This window comes from Poecilia mexicana, unplaced genomic scaffold (genome assembly GCF_051168715.1).
Source record: "Poecilia mexicana isolate PSO_F unplaced genomic scaffold, ASM5116871v1 scaffold_4, whole genome shotgun sequence".
Lineage (NCBI taxonomy): Eukaryota > Metazoa > Chordata > Actinopteri > Cyprinodontiformes > Poeciliidae > Poecilia > Poecilia mexicana.
In genome coordinates, this window is record NW_028263373.1 from 10,564,764 (window position 1) to 10,584,113 (window position 19,350).

Sequence of the window (19,350 nt, forward strand, 5' to 3'; positions counted from 1 at the left end):
TGAAATAAAAAATACATCTCCCCCTTCCTCATGTCCAATGTCCGTTTTTCTACGCTATATTGTTTAAATTGTGTGCATTAAATGAAATTCTAGGTAAATAATTGTCTCAGAACACACACAGTTAATAAAATAAAAAAGTAATTGAAATAACAACAAATAGCTGACTTTTTTTGTTGTTGTTTATTGTCAACGTATGCAACACCCATGGAGGCCGCCATGGAGAAGTTGTTTTTCTTAAGTAAAGGAGTATTAAAACCTGCTGTGTGCAACATGTAAATATCCACCGGGAAAGAAATAGGCGCTTATTATTGAGGTTAAATTCCCACGCTGGGTGACTGCCGCTCTGAACTGACACACTGCCACACTTTCCCACGCACGCGAGAGCCTCCTTAAAGCACGTACGGGGGGTTGCGCGCGCGTCAACTCACGGGGCACGAGGCGGGCGGACCGCGGGATGAGGATCATGTGTAGTCCACGCGCTGAAACTGGGTTAGTGCGAGCAGCGGAGCAGGAGAGAGCTAGAAGAAGAAGAGCCGCCACCGCTCGTTTAACTCATCTAGTTTTATCTCAGCTGCAAGGGGAAAGTAGCATATAACAAACAGGCATCGTTGATTTATACGCTAATAAGGCCAGAGTGAGTTAAGAAAGGGTAAAATAAAAAAAAAGGATTTGGTATTGTGGCAGTTTTCAGCTTATCCTGCTTGAAGTGAATAAATGCCCGTCGCTCTCTGTGCTTTCTTGCTTCTTTTCCACTTGGAGTTACATGCCCTGGAGAGTTGATTAAACTTCACCGAAGAAATGAGAGGTGAGTGGGTGAGATTTTTGCTGTGAATTCGCTTCAGTTTAGGCAGAGAACCTGCCACGCCAGGTTTGTTTACAAAGCAACTTTTCAGCGCTACTTTTGAGCCTGAAGTGCGTGGACCCCGAGCTTATAGTATATTATCACTGTCATTTTACAGAGTTTGCTAAACAACTTCTCCTCTTTGAGAAATATAAATTCTCAAAAGTACACAGTGTTTTTTTTATGCGTTTATCGATTTATAAATTATAGTTTTAACATGTTGGTAGTTATTCTGTCACAAATTGTTGTGTTCCATAATATTTAATTTGAGTTGGTGGCATTAAATATATGTTACAGCGTTGGTCCTGCTACTTTTTTTTTTTTTTTTTTTTACCAGTAAGCCATTGACTCCAGTTATGTAAGACTGAGGAAAGGGAGGCGGTGAGCAGAGTGATTCATGGGCTGTCAAGGCACATTAATATCTGCTGGCAGGGATTGTTCAAGTTAAATAGACTAAGGAGTCCGTTTCCAGAGACGTTTTTGTTTGCCTAATTTTAACTTTAAACTAAGCGTTTTCAAAGCCAGATTAGTTATTTGTGATTCAGACATGAGTTTTTCAGTTTGTTCAGCAAGTTTACTTTGGTTCGTTTAAAGCAAATTTTGTTTTATGTTCATAAAAGTTCACAGATGCTGCTCTTATTTATGGGGTGTAACTAAAATAATTTGCTCATCAGACAGAGTGTTTTTGTTGTCAGAATCAGCAGTTTCACTGGAGAGGTAGAGGAGGTGCTCCTTTGACCTAGTTCTGTCATTGAAGATTACAGCAAGTCTTTGTGTTTATGTGTGCGTGTTTTTGGGTGTGTGTTTGCGTGTGTGTTAGCGTGTGATGGCGAGTGTTTGTCACCAATAGGTAAAAGCATAAATTTTAATCTTATAAGCATGTGATGAAGAACTAATACAAATTTTCCAAAATATTTTAATTCACAAAATGTAAGATCAGATTATGTAAGATCAGGTATATTTGTAGTGAACACAGAAATGTCAATTAAACTAGAGATGCATTAATTAAATGCATCAAAATTAAGTACTCATACTGAAATATGATGAAGTAGACTATTAAAAACCAAGTTTAATTAACATATGCTTTATGACGTGAATAATGATACTCTTGTAATTCCTTCCCATTCTGTAAATTAAAAACTACTACCTCTCTCAAATAATCTACTTCACATTTTTCCTTTGTACGAAGGACAGTACTATCCCATAAAAGCCTGATCAGTGCATGTTTAGATAAAAATCATTTTTGTTTTGCTCAAAATCTACAAGTTCAGTTTTGCCGTGATGTTACAGACCATCATCCACCGCTGGGACAAGCAGGATATGGGCACAGCAAGCCCACATATGAAGCACAGCAGGGCTCAGTTGAGCTTCCTCTGCCAGCTAAGGTTACAACCATAACACTGCTTCTCAATAGGATTTTGTAAAATAAAATATCACTTTTCTTTTCAAAAGTAAAAAAAAAAAAAAAAAGATTGTTTGGGGGAAATAGTTACCTAAAATAAGTGGAAAGGATACTAGTTTATTAAGGCATTATTTATGTACACTCTTGCATAAAGAAGTTAAGTAACTGTGAGCCAGTAGAGTCAAGTAGACTAAGCCAAACAACATTCTTACAGTTCATCCTTAAAGAAGCACAGTAAGCCACAGCTAGTGTGTTAGGTTTCAAGAAGAGAGTTTTCTCTCTGCTCTCCAAGGACATCACTGTGCTGAGCTGAGCCTCGCGGCCACTATCTGTTGAGAAAACAGTCTTGGGGAAGATCACAGCAAGTTACAGTATATGTCAAGGTGCCCTTTCTCTCTGACAACTGCATGCTTAGATTCTGCTGCCCCTATGTGAAGCTGAGACTCTTCACACAAGAATGCGGGCAAATCTTAGGAGGTATCAATGCATTATCTGGTATTATAACTGCAGGCTGTGATTACCTAACACATTCTGTCTTTAAAATGTGCCTAGGCTCTTTATGTCTTATTGTGGTGTCATATCTGATATTATGTATCTTTTTTTCAAAGTATGCATAAAGACAATCATACCCAAACAGACAGATATTTTAATTCAAGGTGACAGTAATCGGTGCAGTTGTACACACTGGTATGCGTTTCTGTGGTTTATTGCAGAATGCAAAATAAATAAATAAATAAAATAAAATGCATGCTGTGATCTGGATTCCCCAGTCTGGTTTTGTTTTGGTGTTGCAGAAGCTCATTTGGTTTGAACTATACACGGCATAGTCGAACGAAAGTGGTCTATTTTCTGTGTACAGTGGTGCAGGATAAAATTGTGTGTGGCTTGAGTTCTTGGCAGCATGTACAGTATATTGTTAAAGATACAAATCAAGAAAGTAGGCTTTTATTGTGTGTGAGAAAAGTTCATTGAAATCAGCAAGTGAGAAGATACATAAAAGATGACTAAAAATGTCCTTCCAGCTTGTTTTCGTTGCGTTTGATGCACATAATGCAAAGCTGTTGATTTTATCATTTAATTTTAACCACAAACACATTTCCTGCTAAATGAAGCATTCCACAGAGAAATATTCAAATTGTGCATGAAAGCAGAAGCAGAATCGTGCAGGAGTCCACGCAAGAGCCTCTCGTTCCACTTGTGTTGTGTCTGCCAATGAAACTCCTACACCTGTTGTACATTTTTAAAGGCCCTGTGGTTAGTATGAGGACATATTGTGCTACCTGTCTTCTCTGGCTAGGAGAACAAGAGAACACTCACTGTACACTGAAATGTGCAGAACACCAGTCACAAAGGAGAACCTGTGCTTGTAGAAAAAAAAGAAGTGTGGACACACTCATATCTCAGGTGTGAATAACTTTTTTTTTTCTTTTTTTTTTTCAAAATCGTGCTGTGCTAACGGTTTCAGTGTTAGTATTTGATATATAATAGCACTTCCATAAAGGTTCCAAAAGTTCTCACAAACTTACGTTAAATACAGATTATCTCAGGTAGCTGTAAAATGCTAGGTAAATAGGACATTGAACCCAGTTTGATTACCTGGAATGAGAGGACAAAGTCTCACAAGCCGAAGTTTCACAGAACAGAGGATGATAAATGCTGACACACTGAATGACTTACTGGCAGAAACATGAATTTAGTTCAGCAATTTCCCTTATTATGTTGTACTGTATATAGCCTACAGCTATTCGCTTAATTCATACAACAGTTGTGCTGCAAAAGGCATGTTTATTGATGCACGTGTCTCTGAGTCCTCAATTTCTTTAACTGTGTTGGAGGAGGATTTCTGACAACCAACTCAATCAGAAACCTTGTGTTTGTCCTTTAAAACCTGGTGGAAGATGCACATCCAAGTTGGCGTCTAAGAAAAACAGATTATAGTGAAGAATGCATTGAGTTTTTCTACTGATATAGTGAAAAGAAATAGCACATATTTTTGAAAATATGAGTTTTTAAAAGAGTCTTCTACAACAAAAAATGATTTGTATTTGTATTACGTATTAAGTTCTTTATAGCAGATGCACCATATTGTGGAGGTTATGAGTTCTCCCTATGCATCCATAGAGGTCTGATTCCTTTGTGGCATGTTTTCCTCCTTCTTTTTAAATACTACCAAAAACACCTAAAGTATCAATTGTGATAGAAAAAAGGAAGACATTCATTATATATATATATATGTATATATATATATCAACGTTGTTTGTTCCATTTAAAAGGTCCATCAAATGCTTTTAGAAGTTCCCCATTTCTGTTATTTCTTGTGTCAGGCTTTAAAGGAGTAAACAAAAATAAATTGTGTTTTCCTTTTTTTTTCTTGTAACAAAAGATTAACAAGGTTTTCCAGATAAGCTTTCTCATGGATAAAGGAGCTCTTGTTCAGGTCCTAGCTGAATTGCAACACCCATATCACATTAAATGTCACACGCGTCACTGGTTTAGATATTAGTAAATGCAGCAAATGCATTACAAACCTAATATATTTACACCAAACAGTGAGTAATTAAGGACAGAGCTATAGTGTGCAAGATTTATTAGCCAGTAGAGCAGAACTGTTCAAGAAATTCTGGTTTCATATTTCAGTGGAGTAGAAATAGATTGGCGGCAGAGCTCAAACACAGCTGAGGTTTCACGCAAATACTTGACGTGCTGCAACAAGCTGAACAGCTATATCCATCCTCCTGTCAGTAGCTTACTGTAGTAATGGCCATGCAACTATCTCCAGATGTTGCTGCGCTTGTAAAAAAATAAAAAATATCTCCTCCTCCTCACTACTGCTACATTTCTTTGAGTAAACCGTGCAAACAATAAAAGCGTCTATTCTCTCCTTCTTTAAAGGGTGAGTCAGATTTGGTTCCACCTTAAAAGCTGCAAGAAGCCAGATTGTGTTTCTTCTCACAAGCCCGCCCCCTTCTTTGCTCAGTGGAAAGTGTGTCAGTGGAGCAATTCCTGCTCTCTGGTCCTGACTGTGCCACTCAGCTGACTGGCAGGTGAGGCGGCGAGTCTCAGGAACAAAGCTCTCGCTCGCCGGCCAATTGGAGCGCTGCAAGACGAGGGAGGGTTGTGGCACTGTTGCCAGGACAACCACCTTTGAATGAGTGTGTTCACGGAATGCACCAGATGGGAGTTATATAACAGACTGAAGAGGGTGGGCGGGGGAGAGCCTCTGAGGGAGGAGGAGGGACAAAAGGGAGCAATGGAGAAAGGGATTTTTTTTTCCATGGGCCTTTATTTATTTATATCGCTCAGTTGCATTTCGGTTGCAAGGACTTCTAGCAAATGAAGATTCTTCAAGCTGGAAACGGGTCTTCAAAAGAAAGACAAGTTATGTTAGAAATGAAATGTGAACAAATATAAGTCCCCTAAGTCTGAGTTTTCAGAACAATGTCAGTCACTGACATCTTCTGCTCTCCCTCTGTCCATGACGCACATCTTTCCCCACACGGAGTGACTCATGTGATTGGGTAGTTGTATTTTATAAAAGGGCATTCATAGAAAAAGCAATTTTCTGAAGAGCTGTGAAGACCAGTTAAATCCTATTTTGTGATTTAGCGGGTTACCTAATACGCTGTGTGACCCAGCAAAGGGTTTTAGTGTTGGTTTGGCACACACTGCACTTCTGGATGTATGAGATCTTGCAAAACATGGTAGCAATCAAAGGTCCAGGCATCCACCCTGCAGCCAGTTGCTTTTTGAAGTAAAAATTCTAAAACAACCCCAAAAAACTATCAATAAAAATCATAACCAATGAAAAATCAGTTCACATTACTAGGAAATTACACTCCCTTTTGGTTCTCTGTATTTGATTCAGATAACATGTGTGTGTATGCATGTGTATAAAGTTCGAATCTAAAAGGTACAGTTACAAACATAACAATAACACAATAATTGCTCTGCGTGGGATTTTGGAACCATTGTAGATTTTATTGGAGCGACACTATTAATAGTTTGGAGTTTTGTGTCCCACATGTTGGCAGTTATTTCCGGGTTACATAAATGAAGGGCTAAATGGGGGCTTTGTTTTTGAACAATTACGTTCAGAGCTAAACTAAGTCTATGACTGAAATCGCCACTAAAACTGAATCTCATTCTTGGTGGGTGGCTTTATGTGAAACTAATGTTCACGTCAAAATAATAATTATTATATATATATATATATATATATATATATATTTAATTAGAGACTTGACCAAGTTGTCTGATGAAAAGAGTAAGAAATCTAATTAAAATTTGTTTAGATGTAGATATGGTTTACTTGTGTAGTCATGTCTCCAAGGAGAAGATAACAGGAAGAGGAGAGAAGATAGTGTGAAATGAAAACCACCATTTGGTTGTCTATCTTTAATTAATTTACTAAACTAAGAGTTAAAGTATTTATAATTTCCCTATTTCCTGGCCTAAAATTAGTGCAACCTTTGTATTTCTTAAGATCTCAAGATCCTGCCAGCAACTCATCTAAGAGTCATAAACTCAAAAGGACTCCACTTGGCATCACTCTTTGTTAACCTGCAAACATGTTAGCCCGCCCTGAAGGAGGAGAGGCGGCGTGCAAAGGAGGGAGAGAGAGCGCGCGATGTGAAACTTTATAACCCCCGGCTTCGGCTAATGCAATTGACCTGCTATTCTGGGGTTGAGGAGGCCCAGCTACTGAGATAAACAACATAATGAAAAGAACAGGCTGTTCTTGAGTAAGAAGGATCAGGCTCCCATAATGAACACAACATGTATAATGTATACTTATTTGCCATGTGTGTTCATAACACTCCTCTGGTTTCTTTATGATCCTTCCACACAGTGTCAGTTCTGTCTCATTATTAGGAAGTACATGTCAAACACTATTGCAAATGATAGATGACATTTGACCTGAAATGGATCTTTTTTTTTTTTGTTTCTTGGAAGATTCAGGTTGTGCAGCTAATGCAAGGTGGTGGAGGGCTTGTTTGAATTAAAAATCAACACGGCTGTCCAAAGCAAATATTGATTCGGTGTAATCTGCCAACTTCATTTGATATGGCTGAATGGACCTATTGACAAATACTGAAGGCAGCCCTTAAAAGAAAATGTCATATTCATCTATAACTCAGTGTTTCAGTGTAAACTTTGTCTGTTTATGTAGTGACACGTTCTGCAAAATATATTGATTTTTATCTGTGCTTCAAACACTTTCAAGAGATTTTAGTTGGAGCATGAAAACAAATAATTATTCATTCATTTGATTTTTAAGTAGATTTAATATTCTACTTTTTTTTTTATTAATGTAAGTATTTGTGTTCAGGAATTTTAAAAAGTAGAAAAAGTCCAACAAATATGAGCATCGGAAAGTTTCCTTAATAAAATCTCAGTTTATTACATAATGACCTGTGTTTTTATTATTTCTCTTCAGCTCAAATAGAAGTCATTCCCTGTAAAATCTGTGGGGATAAATCATCAGGCATCCACTATGGTGTTATCACCTGTGAAGGCTGCAAGGTGAGTTTATAAGCAATTTCATTAGGAATATTTCTGTAAAGAACAGAAGAAGAAAAAAAACTCAGTCATTTCAACATTTATTTGGTACCTTATTTTGTTTTTGCAATTGTTATTTTTGCAGGGTTTCTTTCGACGCAGCCAGCAAAACAACGCTATGTACTCCTGCTCAAGACAAAGGAACTGCCTGATTGACCGGACCAACCGTAACCGTTGTCAGCACTGCAGGCTGCAGAAGTGTCTCGCTCTCGGAATGAGCCGTGACGGTGAGCTTACTCCCTCAATTTATATTTAATTAACTCAAAGTTTCCACTGGCCCCACTTTGGGGTCTTTTTGTTTTGTTTTTTTTAATCACCGTGACTGCATGCTGTCCTTTTATGGACTACTGTTTGAGTTAAGAAGTTTTATCTCTGTGCGTTCCGGCTGCAGCAGTGAAATTTGGCCGCATGTCCAAAAAGCAGCGTGACAGCCTGTACGCAGAGGTCCAGAAGCACCAGCAGTCACAGGAGTGCGCTGGAGTCGTCTCCCGCGAGGAGAATGGAGACCTGGCAGAGCACGGCCGCACCTACAGAAGAGGCTCCAGCGCCACGCTCAGCGACCTGGATGACATCACGACCCTGCCAGAGGGCCTCCTTTTTGACCTGCCCCTCACCCCGGAGGACGCAGGCGGCGATTACTGCAGCCTGGAAATGCTGGGAGGAAGCGCAGGGAGCAGCTCGTCCTCTCAGAGCTCGCCAGAGCAGACTAGCTTGGACTTTGTTGACGGCAACCACAGCATCAAACACGAGTACCAGCTGTTGCATGATTCTGGACTCTTCTCTCATGCCATCCTCAACCCTCTGCCAGACGGCTGCTCCCTGCTGGAAATAGGTCAGTAGAAGTAACCCCATTTGTGCTGCTTACAATGTGAATACATCCTTAAAAGTAAGACTGCATATTAGAACGTCTTGCAGTGGCGATAATATTAGTAAATATTGCAATGACAATGTTAGGTGCGATATATGCCCACTTTCTTCTTTCCTAACTATATCAACTCTTAAGCAATAACAGAGCAACTGTTGTCTTGTACTGAAAAGGTTACAAATCGTAAAGAAATCTCTGCGGATGAATGAATAAATGCCGTTTTCTTCCATTCAGAGCGTATAATCCAGAGTGTAGTGAAGTCCCATGTTGAGACAAGCCAGTACAGCACAGAGGAGCTGAAGAGGATGGCATGGAACATCTATAATCCAGAAGAGACTCGTTCGTACCAGACCAGAGTAAGTGTGAGACTCACTATTGTTGATCATTGTCTACAAACAGATTAAAATAGAGCACGTATTGCACTGCATGGAATAAAAGAGTGAAATTTAGAGAAACAAAACATAAAATAAATAGATGTCTGCATTTGGGAAGATATGATTGTCAGATCTAAGTCATTGGTTGTCCTTAACTTCAGGTTATTTTTGTTTTTAACAATATACATAAATCAAGTGTTCACCGACTGAGTAACAATCATAATTCAAATCATATCACATGTCTCCTGAAATCATTCTAGTTTTGTAAGTGAATGCCACACGGTGAAATACCATGTTTAACTGGTTATGCTTTTGTTCAGGCTATTTAATTGAACATGAGCTAGACTCAAAAGGACACAATGAAACACAACCTGTTCTTCACGAGCTGCTGTCCTCAAATAAACCCTCTGCATGCCTCTTTTTTCCCCTCTTTCAGTCAGCCGAAGTGATGTGGCAACAGTGCACGGTTCACATCACCAACGCAATTCAGTATGTGGTGGAGTTTGCCAAGCGCATCTCTGGCTTCATGGACCTCTGTCAGAATGATCAGATTATTCTACTTAAAGCAGGTCAGTGCATAATGCGAGTTAACTTCCCTACAGGCTAAAATCACACCCCGTCTTTTAGTTGCGACAACAATAGTTGTTGTCACACTAGTCTAAGAAGGGTGGACCTCCACACAGATTAACAGCTGCACATGCTTAAGAAGCTGCATAGTTTCTAATTCTCCAAAGAACATCCAGCTTTGTTTTCATCACAGTTTCTTCAGTAATTATGCGTAACTAAGGCAATGGGCTGGGATGAGATTCACAGGGTTTGAAAATACATGTGATAGAATATTCAATATTGAATATATATAATATTCACTCTCACATTCTGGGAGATGTAGGAAGAGGAAAGGTTTTAGCTCCTCAACTTCTCACGGCGACCTGAGCAAAGCAGGTGGCATCAACTAACTCACTCACTCTTTGGTTACCTAGCAACAACTTGTTGAGTCACAGCTGCAGTTTCATATTTTGTCACCGGGTCTCATATATAACAACACAGGAATACCAAGCTGAAGCAATAGATAAGTTGTTGGGCCATTTGGCTGCTCTCCACACATGCCTCTCTTTTCACACCGGTTGCAGTAATAAATAGCACCACCTTTGTAAAACCCTGCTTCTGAAAGTAACTTTGTCCATGGGAACCTTTTATAGGTAGCACATTTTCACTTACCCACCCTGTTGGATGGAGTTTTCTAGCTGGAAGCAAAAATGATTTTTAAATTATGTCACTTTAAAATGCTTTGCGACTTCAAAGGTAATGTGTTTTAAATCACCGAAGTATGGTTACAGTTGCCAGTAGAGAAAGAGGGGGTAAATCCTTCGCACATATAGATATTTTAATACTATTTATGTTCTTGGGCATAAAAAAAAAACACAACTCTTTTGGAGACACTGCTGCTTATAATTATGGATTGTGTTCCTTTGTGACACATCACTTGGACTATTTTTAATGATGGTGATGTTACAAACTTCCTGTTACTTTCAAGTAATGCTAGTTTCAAAATATTAATCATATGACAAGTTCATAAGTTTCTTACTTGAGAGCTGGGTTTCAGTGTTGTCTCCCTTCACCTCTTGCGTAAAGTGATACAACACAAAAGTTTCTTACATTTACACCAAATAGTTTAGCAGACTCTACCTAATTTATAGTATGTAGTTGCTGTGGCAAATTCATTGGTTCAAATTTTTTCTTTGGAAATTTAAACTGTTTTCATTTTTACCGAGCAAGTCCTCGAACAACGCTGCTGCAGTGGGAGCCATTAACCGCTCAGCGTCTGGCCCTGTTTGGCCTTCACAGTGGAAACAGTCACTAAAATACAGTCAGGATAAATAAGAGTTCCAAGAAAAAATGTTTCAGGTTTCATAATAGAAATGTGCCTTAAGAGAGATGGATGTCAGTCCTTTGACTTTCACACCATAGCAGCTTGTGTTTGTTGTGACCAAACACACTTTCAATGGCTGAATTTGTCTTTCTTTTTCCATGAGGAAAGTAGCATAGTTGTATTTCAACCAGCTGACTGGCAGGAAGCAGCAGTAAATAGGAAAGCTGCAGCACTTTGTTACTTTACGCTCCTCACAGCCAGAGAAAAATGTAGGTCACACCAGCACTTCCTGTAGTATTTCTTTAGAAGGACTAGAAGCCAGCAAAACAACACAGGGAAATGTTTTAGCGATTTTAAATCTGCAGTTTTTATACTTGGATTTCAGTAACCTGCCCACACTTAATTACACTGTTAACAATTTGAGCACATAAATCACACGGTGAAGTCTGTCTTTTTGTTTTGAACTTTACTCTTTGAAGCATGAGATGTACTTTATTGTATACTTTGACACCTTCCTTTATTGCTTTATATGGCACACATCAATTAAGTGTGCCACGCCTCAAGAAGAAACTGGAATGTGGACTGACGAGAGGTTTTTAAATAAGTTGTATTTTAGCCTCCGCCACCCAAGAACTTGTCTTTAAGCCAGCTTTGCTTTGAAACTCAGACCCAAAAACCAATTTAATTTTCGCTTTAAGTGCATTTCACAATTGGGTGTTACCGTTAAACTTGCCCAAAGCAGCAGGAAATGTTTTTATAACTGAAAAAAGGGAACTAAGGTGTGAATAAACAAATAGAAAATTGTACTACTACAAAATAGCACTCCCAGAAAATACTGAGAACTACTCAGCCATATAAGTATGTAAATTTAAATCAAAATGAAATTAAGAAGAGCACAGTATCTAGAACAGTAAACAAAAGACATGATTTGGTGTGTTTGGTTTGGCTACATGGTAAAGTTCAGATGCAGATATTTTAGTATCACATTTAGAGTGCAGATTGCATAATGGTGCTCTGAGTTTGAACATGGAGTCAATTAGGAAACCAGTAGTTTTCAAATGAGAGTGATATATTAACTGCTTAAAACCTTTTAAAAGAAACTCACTTTAAAAATGACGAGCCATTACTTTAATGACAGTGTTATGTAATTAATTGCTATCATTAAACACGGAACAAAACTAATGTGAAAGCTCTACGTAGCATCCAGAGCCTGGTAAAGTCTTGTACTAAACATTTGCGTCCTGTTAAAGTTTTTATTGCATTATCGTTTGTCTTATTATCTTTAACTGTGCTGTAGTTCTTATCCTTCAAGTGGCCTTGTCGATTTAAAACAGAACGTGTTGGACGAGCTTCTGAATGTTTTGAGGATCAATCCCCCGCTGAATTTTAATGAGACACGAAGCCCTGACTCCAAGCGTTGAGGGAGCCTTTTCTAAGCCCTAGAAATGCCCTGGGACACACTTCCTCATTCAGCTTTTGCTCAATATAGCATCTGCTAGATCTGCCGTATGTGTTTATTAGGATCTTATCACGAAAAGGGCTTTTAGTTTCTACGATCATGCCTAGGAAACAAAAGATCAATGCAGTTTTTAAAAAACAATATGTGTTCTTTATCTTTCTTTCAACAGGGTGCATGGATGTCCTTCTGATCCGTATGTGCCGAGCCTACAACCCCATCAATAATACACTGCTTTTTGATGGGAAGTTTGCGAGTGCTCAGCTTTTTAAAGCTCTTGGTGAGTCAGCGCAATGGGCCTCTTCCTCTTTCTCTGTCTTTCTATCACATAAACATTATGAAAGGATGGGCAGGTGATTTGAGGTCATCTTTCCCCCCCCATCTTTTTAACTGTCACAACAATTATAGTCAAACATTGTTTTGCTTCTCTTCCCTCTTTAGGCTGTGATGACCTTGTGAATGCTGTGTTTGACTTAGCAAAAACTCTGAGTCGTATACAGATGTCAGAGGACGAGATGGCTCTGTTCAGTGCTGCAGTCCTTCTGTCACCAGGTTAGATTACCGCACCTTACTTTACAACTTTCCTGTAAATGCTAAACCAGTGTAACTAGTAACTGGCTAGTCAATTCATGCAGTCAGAATTACTGGTTGAAGGTGTGTAGTGTATTTTATGCAACATTAGGTTTACCAGCATTCTTCTACACTGTCTCAACCAATTCATAAACAGGCCTACTAAACCCCGGATTATTATGGTGCGGTTCAACTCATCATTCCTTGTTGTTTTCTACTGAGGTCCGTATCTGATTGATGTAGACGGTGTCAGTTCTTTATCACGCAAGCATTTTTAAAGCTGCAGTGACGTGAGAACATTTGTTTAGCTATTTACCTTTTCTTCTGAAATCGGGAAAGTTTTCACAGAGAAGATATTTAAACTCATATTATCGGGCAATACATGCATTCATGTATTTTTTTTTTTTTTTGCACAAGAGTGTACTTTAGCCTGTGCATGCAACGGAGTTAGGCGTCATTTATCATGTAAATCAAGCCTCAGACTTTCAAATGACTTCATTAAACAGGGAAGTTTGTTGGTGTTGTTGCAACAGAGGTGTTTTTATTTACACCCAGTCTTACCAATTGGCTTGGCTAAAAAATGAAAATGATAGCAGCTAAGCATAAAAACTATCATTGTAGAGCCAAATATAAGTGTGAAAACATAGCCCACATTCCATGTGGCATATCTTTATCCGAGTTTCGGTTTTACATTTTCATTTTAAAACGTGTTAAATATCAGCTATAATAAAATAAATTAATGTTCCTTACACTGTTGTTCACTCTTAACAATAACTAATTATAAACTCTGTTCACAAAGTTTTAAACTGAATTGGTTCATGTTCATATTTCCCCAACTATGTATTTAGAGCTAATTTTTCAGTCCCATAAGGAACTAGTTGCCGTTCATTACTTTATTACTTTATACAATAACCTTAATTTAAAAAAAATGTAGGTCACAACGTCATGTTCAAATTAACCTATTATATCACTGTGTGGCATTTGTAACTTGCCCTTTGCCAGCTTATTTACATCAGTGTAATTGTGTCTTGTTATCTTTGCTCATATAAACCATATTTAAATATGGGCAAGTTTCCAGTAAAGCTGTTCTTATTTACGCAGCTTCCTAGTTTAATTGTCATAAAAAAACTGACGTCTGAAATTTGTCTCTGAACACTGGCCCTTTAAATCTATGTTTTAAATTCTGACCAGCATACGCTGATTCTGTTTCTTTCTCAGCTGTCAAAATTGTCACTGAAATAATTAAAACTGTCTGATAATGCTGATATAGTCAAGAGGCAAGTAGATGCAGCTTCATTTGTCTGCCCGCCTATGTTGTAAATGCTAAACCATACTGGACTAAAGCAGGCTTAGCAAAGTACCAACAGAACCCGGGTGCAGAAATAGTTTGGCCTAATCCAGTTGTTTTGATTGGTAGGGTAAGAGCCTCCAGTTTATATTGTTATATCGTTGCGTTTAAAGACAGAAATACATTATCATTTTCCTCCCACAAAGACTGGCAGCCCTATGTGTCCATACCGACTGAAGCTTCAAGCAGACACACATTTAAACAGAGTGAGCAGTCACCAAACTCTTATCTTTGAGTGTAAATTTTGCACTTGTTTCTTGCATAAAATAGCCAATGTTTGGCCCTCCAAAAATATCAGCTTATTCCATTTTGTACCTGCCAAGTCGAGGTTTGTGTAATGCCACCAGCTGCACTCAATTCCAGATCACCTTGTAAAGAGAAAACACAGAATAGCATATTTATTTTCAAGTTCTACCCAAGTATTGGTCATCTCATTGACAGTGCTTATTTGAACATAGATTCTGGATATATGTTTTTCACAAAATAAAGCATATCTAGATCGTTTTTGCAAACAAGACAATAGCAAATCTGTGTTCTTCTTTTTCAGACCGACCTTGGCTGACAGATGTCCAGAAGATCCATAAACTGCAGGAGAAAGTTTATGTGGGTCTGCAACGCTGCCTGCAAAAAGAGGGCACATCAGAGGAGAAGCTAACAAAGGTACAGAAACTTTCTTGCTATATTGCTCCATGTCTGTATGTGTATGATTTTTTTATTATTATTATTTTTCCTACTAACTTGTATTTTGTTCCTGTACTTCCTTCCTAGATGGTGTCTAAGCTTCCCATGATGAGGTCCATTTGCAACCTCCACATAGATAAGCTGGAGTTTTTCCGTCTGGTTCACCCTGAGACGGCATACGCCTTCCCTCCTTTGTACAGGGAAGTTTTCGGGAGCGAAATCACCTTCCCGGACTCTACCGAGGGCTAGCTTAGCCTCTCAGCTAAGATGGTGTGATTAAACATAGTGACACTGAGGTGTGTTTAGAGGAAGATGAAAATGTGGTGACCGTCATACGGCAGAACCAACCAGCCCAATGACAATCCTGCACGTTACACTTTAGTGCACTCTCCTCTCACCTCTGAAGTCCAAACCCTGTGGAGTAGCTTTCACCGCCTTGCAGGCCAAACCTATTAACTCAACAAAACGGGAGAAGTTGCTGGGTCGCCGGTGCACGTTACCTCCTTTGTAAAGAAGTGAAGAAACCATTGAACAGTAGCCTACATTGTTCTTTTTTTTTTTTTTTTTTTTTTTTCACAAAAATATTTTTCTATAAGTCACCTTTAACTGCTGGTTGAGTTTAATTCCTTTCTGGTGTAGTCATTGTTACCTCCACAGCCCCTGAAAGCGATTGTTGAATGTACTCCCCCTCCCCTTTACCTCAACCATTCACGATATACTAGAATGTACGAACCTATAGTAAAATCCTCACCCTCCATGGGAAATTAGCAGTAATGACGCCTGCTTTGGTTTAGTGCAGAAACAGTTGTTGCTTCTTTGTGTATACTTAGTAGCACCCACACATTGCTGTTTTTGTAACATGAACAAGCTTAAAGGGACCATGATCAAACTCTGAAGCGGGAAGGGTTTTTTTTTTTTGTAAATCATTTTCAAACCCACAAACACATTTAACCTAGAGCACAAAAAGATAGCACTTATGCTAAAATCTGATTAGTTGTTTGTACGAGCACAACTTTAGATACGATGTCAGTGAACTGTGAGTTGTTGCTTTTTTTATGTAATTAATGACCTCAGTCCAAATCCCTTTTCCCCTTTTCCAAATGCAACTTAGGAAGTGAGGTAACTACAGAGGTATTGTGTAAGTATTTTCAGATGTACCTTTTTTTTATATATAAAGTATATTTATATATAGAAACGTCTAAAAAGTGTAAATTAAGAGCAGAGTTTATACCAGATGGCAGTCATTTTGTTCTGCTCCCGTCGTCTGGTCCGCTGTTTTCTCGAAGAACGATTGTAGCAGAAATGAAAACAAAAAAAGAATGTGGTTAATTAGTACTTACAAGTTCTTGCTGGGATCCAAATAAACCAACCTGGCACAAGATTTTACGTGTTAGTAGTGTAACTGCCAGCTGTAAAACCTATGTTAAACCAGACAGAAAGTCTATAACCGCCCTCCTACTTTGGCTGAGGAGAGCCCTGACCACTGTGGAGAGTTGTCTGGAAGTGCCACATCTCAGCCCTTTCTTCACAAATATCCTTTTCTTTTTTTTTTTTTACTGGCTAAAACTCCAACTGAGACTCAACCAAAACGTTCAAAAGCTGTGAAGAAATGTACGAGCTGAAAAGATAATAAACCATAAATGAAGGGACAAAGAGTTTGAGATGGCGATGTTGGATAGGAGTGTCCTTTAAGCTCCCTACGGCCTCTTTGCTGTAGGGTTTGGGCCAATTAAATGTTTTGATCAGATATTTGCAACTTGTATTCCTTTACTCCCAGCTCCCTTACTACCTCACCTTCTCCAAACACTAGATGGCAAAGCACAGGGTTGACAGAGCCAGCAGCTACCCCCCTGAGTTAAAACGTACAGTATGCATTCAAAGAGAGCCTCCAAAGTAGTAAAATAATGCTGGTGAAACTGTAAAGAAACTGAATAAAACTCTGTCTTTTTTTTTTGTGCTAAAGACATCTCTTTGACTGCTGTTCTGTTTATTTCAGAGCACTGTATGCCTTTAGTTCCAGGAAGCCTTGGACGTACACAGATCTATCTTGAGTTAGATCTCTTGAGATGCCTGCAGGCATCATGAAAACTTTTCATTTGAAGTCGACGGCTGTATTAGATTTCTGTAAAACAATAAATCTTGTTGTACCAGCAGCCCAAGAGGCCATGAGAAATTAAATTAAATCTCTATATTTGGAGTCGTAAGACAATCACATGACAGATGTTGGATGTTGTCTATCTCAGAGTAATCTTTAAGCCGAGTCGGCTTTAGCACTGCTGGGACAGTGCTGTTGAGCGTTCGTTATGTCATGCAGCGTGAAGGGAGACGTCTCCCTCGTTTCGGTACTTAAGATTGTGGCATTGTGGGATTGTGCAATAACGTCCTTCCCATTGTTCTCAATATGTCGGGCCTCAGTTGCCGCGTATTACAGTCAATGTTTTTCTCTCGCACTCCAGCATAGTAACCTCACTGCTCCACGAATATTCTTATTCATAGCATAATGTACCAAATACTGAACTGATTACCTTTGCAGATCAGACGATCCGGTTACATGGCATTTAACAAGATTGTAACAAAGTGCACTGCTTTGTGTTTCAGGCCTGAGAATGTTAAACGTGTAGTTTATAAAGAATTCTATATGTACATATAAAATTTTGCAGGATTAAAACAGCCCAGAGGGCGGGACCTATGATCAGCACTTTCATGTCCCTTTAGACTCACTCAGGGAGATAGCTGGGCTCTCTGTCCTACAGCGTCTGCAGTTAGTCGAGCTAGCCGGACACCTTGCACCAACAAAAAAACGACCTTTAAACCTTGATCACTGTGTACAGTACATGTTCTTGTGAATGTTTGATTACAGAAGTATCAAAGATTTTACCCCATGTCTGACATCATTATTGCAAGACATTTTTTTTGTTTGTTGAAAACATAGATTAAATAGGAGATCAAAAAACAATAACAGATTAATTGTAATCTCTGAATTCTATGTTGGTTTTGTTGTGATCTTTTGTTTCTTGATTTTTATCCTCCATTGTTGTACTGTTGTTATTTTTGCATCAGTTAGTGTCCTTGTTTTTTTCTCTCAGAGATGTACTTCTATTTTTTTTAAAGAGTTTTTAAAGATGTCTCTCTAAAGGTTTCTCATTCGTCATGATCCTCCTGTTTATAATCTTCTGACTTTATTTTAAGATTATTACTGTTGTTAAATCAAGATAGATTTTAATATGAAATAATTTATGTCATTGGTTGTGAAGCCTAAAAGGTTTTAACACAGTGAAGTGTTGTTGCACAATGGTGATACTGTATGTGGATTTAAGAATGTAATAAAAGTCTTTTTACAAGTGAAATTAAGCGTTTGCTGACGTTTCTTCTTACTTTTCTTGTTATGACTTCTATGGCTGTGCTAAATATGCAATTATTTTTTATAATTTTCTTTTACCTTGGGCATTACATATTTCTGCAAAGAACATTTTATTTTCTTCACATCGACAGCCTGGAAATACAGATTTACAAGACAGATCAAGAAAAGAAAGGTTAGTGTTGTGTTTGTCCATAACAGTGTTAAACTCTGACAATAACATTTTACCAGGTCTTGGAAATAGATAATAACAGATAGAAAGACCTTTTGCAGCTAAAACTGGAAGAGTCAAACTAGTTCTTTAAGTGTGGGAAGCTTGTGGCATTCTTAAATAAAATTGTTTCAGCAAGTTTGAAAAACAATAAAGAGCATTTCCTTTGAAAAACCACAACTATCTAAAATAGGCGAACATGTGAAAATAATGAATAAATTAACTTAAATAGGATTCATTTCTATGCCATACACTTAAAAGATGATTTCCGAACACAAACTTAACCCAGAAACAACACGTCTTCTCATGGGACCTGTGACTGGGCAACGCTTGTGCAGTGGGTCCTCATAATATGTTTGGAAAATAGTCCTTACAATGTGTCAAGTACAATGACACACACGCGCGCGCGCCAGCACGCACGCTCACTCATATGCACATACTTGCCTAACAGCGATTTAGAGAGACCTTTTGACCTACCAGACATGTCCTTAGGTTGGGAAAGAAAGCAAGAGTACCCAGAGAGAATCCACACAGAGAAGAATATTAATTATTTAAAATTAAAAGCAAGATTAATGGAGAAAGATCTTAGGCCCAAGACCAAGATATCAGTGCAACCAACTGTTCCACTGTGCAGACAATAATAATGATAAGATGAAGGATAAGAACAATTTATGAGCATATTTGAAAAAAAAAACAAACAAAGAAAGAAACAATCTGAATTACTCAGATCCTGTGGTTCCTAGGTTATATGTTTTTTCCTCAACATATTTATATTTTAAAATTTGATTAAATACAACAAAATGTATTATTTACAT

General features: G+C 38.3%; 1 protein-coding gene across 1 annotated transcript; it reads left to right on the plus strand.

The window, feature by feature from the left end:
- Positions 1-309: 309 nt before the first annotated feature.
- On the plus strand, positions 310-18,313 carry rorca (RAR-related orphan receptor C a). The gene is made up of 10 exons (XM_014994753.2): positions 310-805; positions 7,681-7,766; positions 7,888-8,029; positions 8,194-8,634; positions 8,902-9,023; positions 9,478-9,610; positions 12,540-12,647; positions 12,809-12,919; positions 14,833-14,945; positions 15,054-18,313. The coding sequence occupies exons 1-10, from the start codon at positions 799-801 to the stop codon at positions 15,213-15,215; spliced, it is 1,425 nt and encodes a 474-aa protein (XP_014850239.2). The 5' UTR covers positions 310-798; the 3' UTR covers positions 15,216-18,313.
- Positions 18,314-19,350: the final 1,037 nt, after the last annotated feature.

What these genes read in the sequence shown, in the direction of transcription:
- rorca (XM_014994753.2), top strand. An exon ending in TCACCTGTGAAGGCTGCAAG is followed by an intron (nt 7,767 to 7,887) that starts GTGAGTTTATAA and finishes TTATTTTTGCAG; the next exon opens with GGTTTCTTTCGACGCAGCCA. An exon ending in CTCGTTCGTACCAGACCAGA is followed by an intron (nt 9,024 to 9,477) that starts GTAAGTGTGAGA and finishes CCCCTCTTTCAG; the next exon opens with TCAGCCGAAGTGATGTGGCA.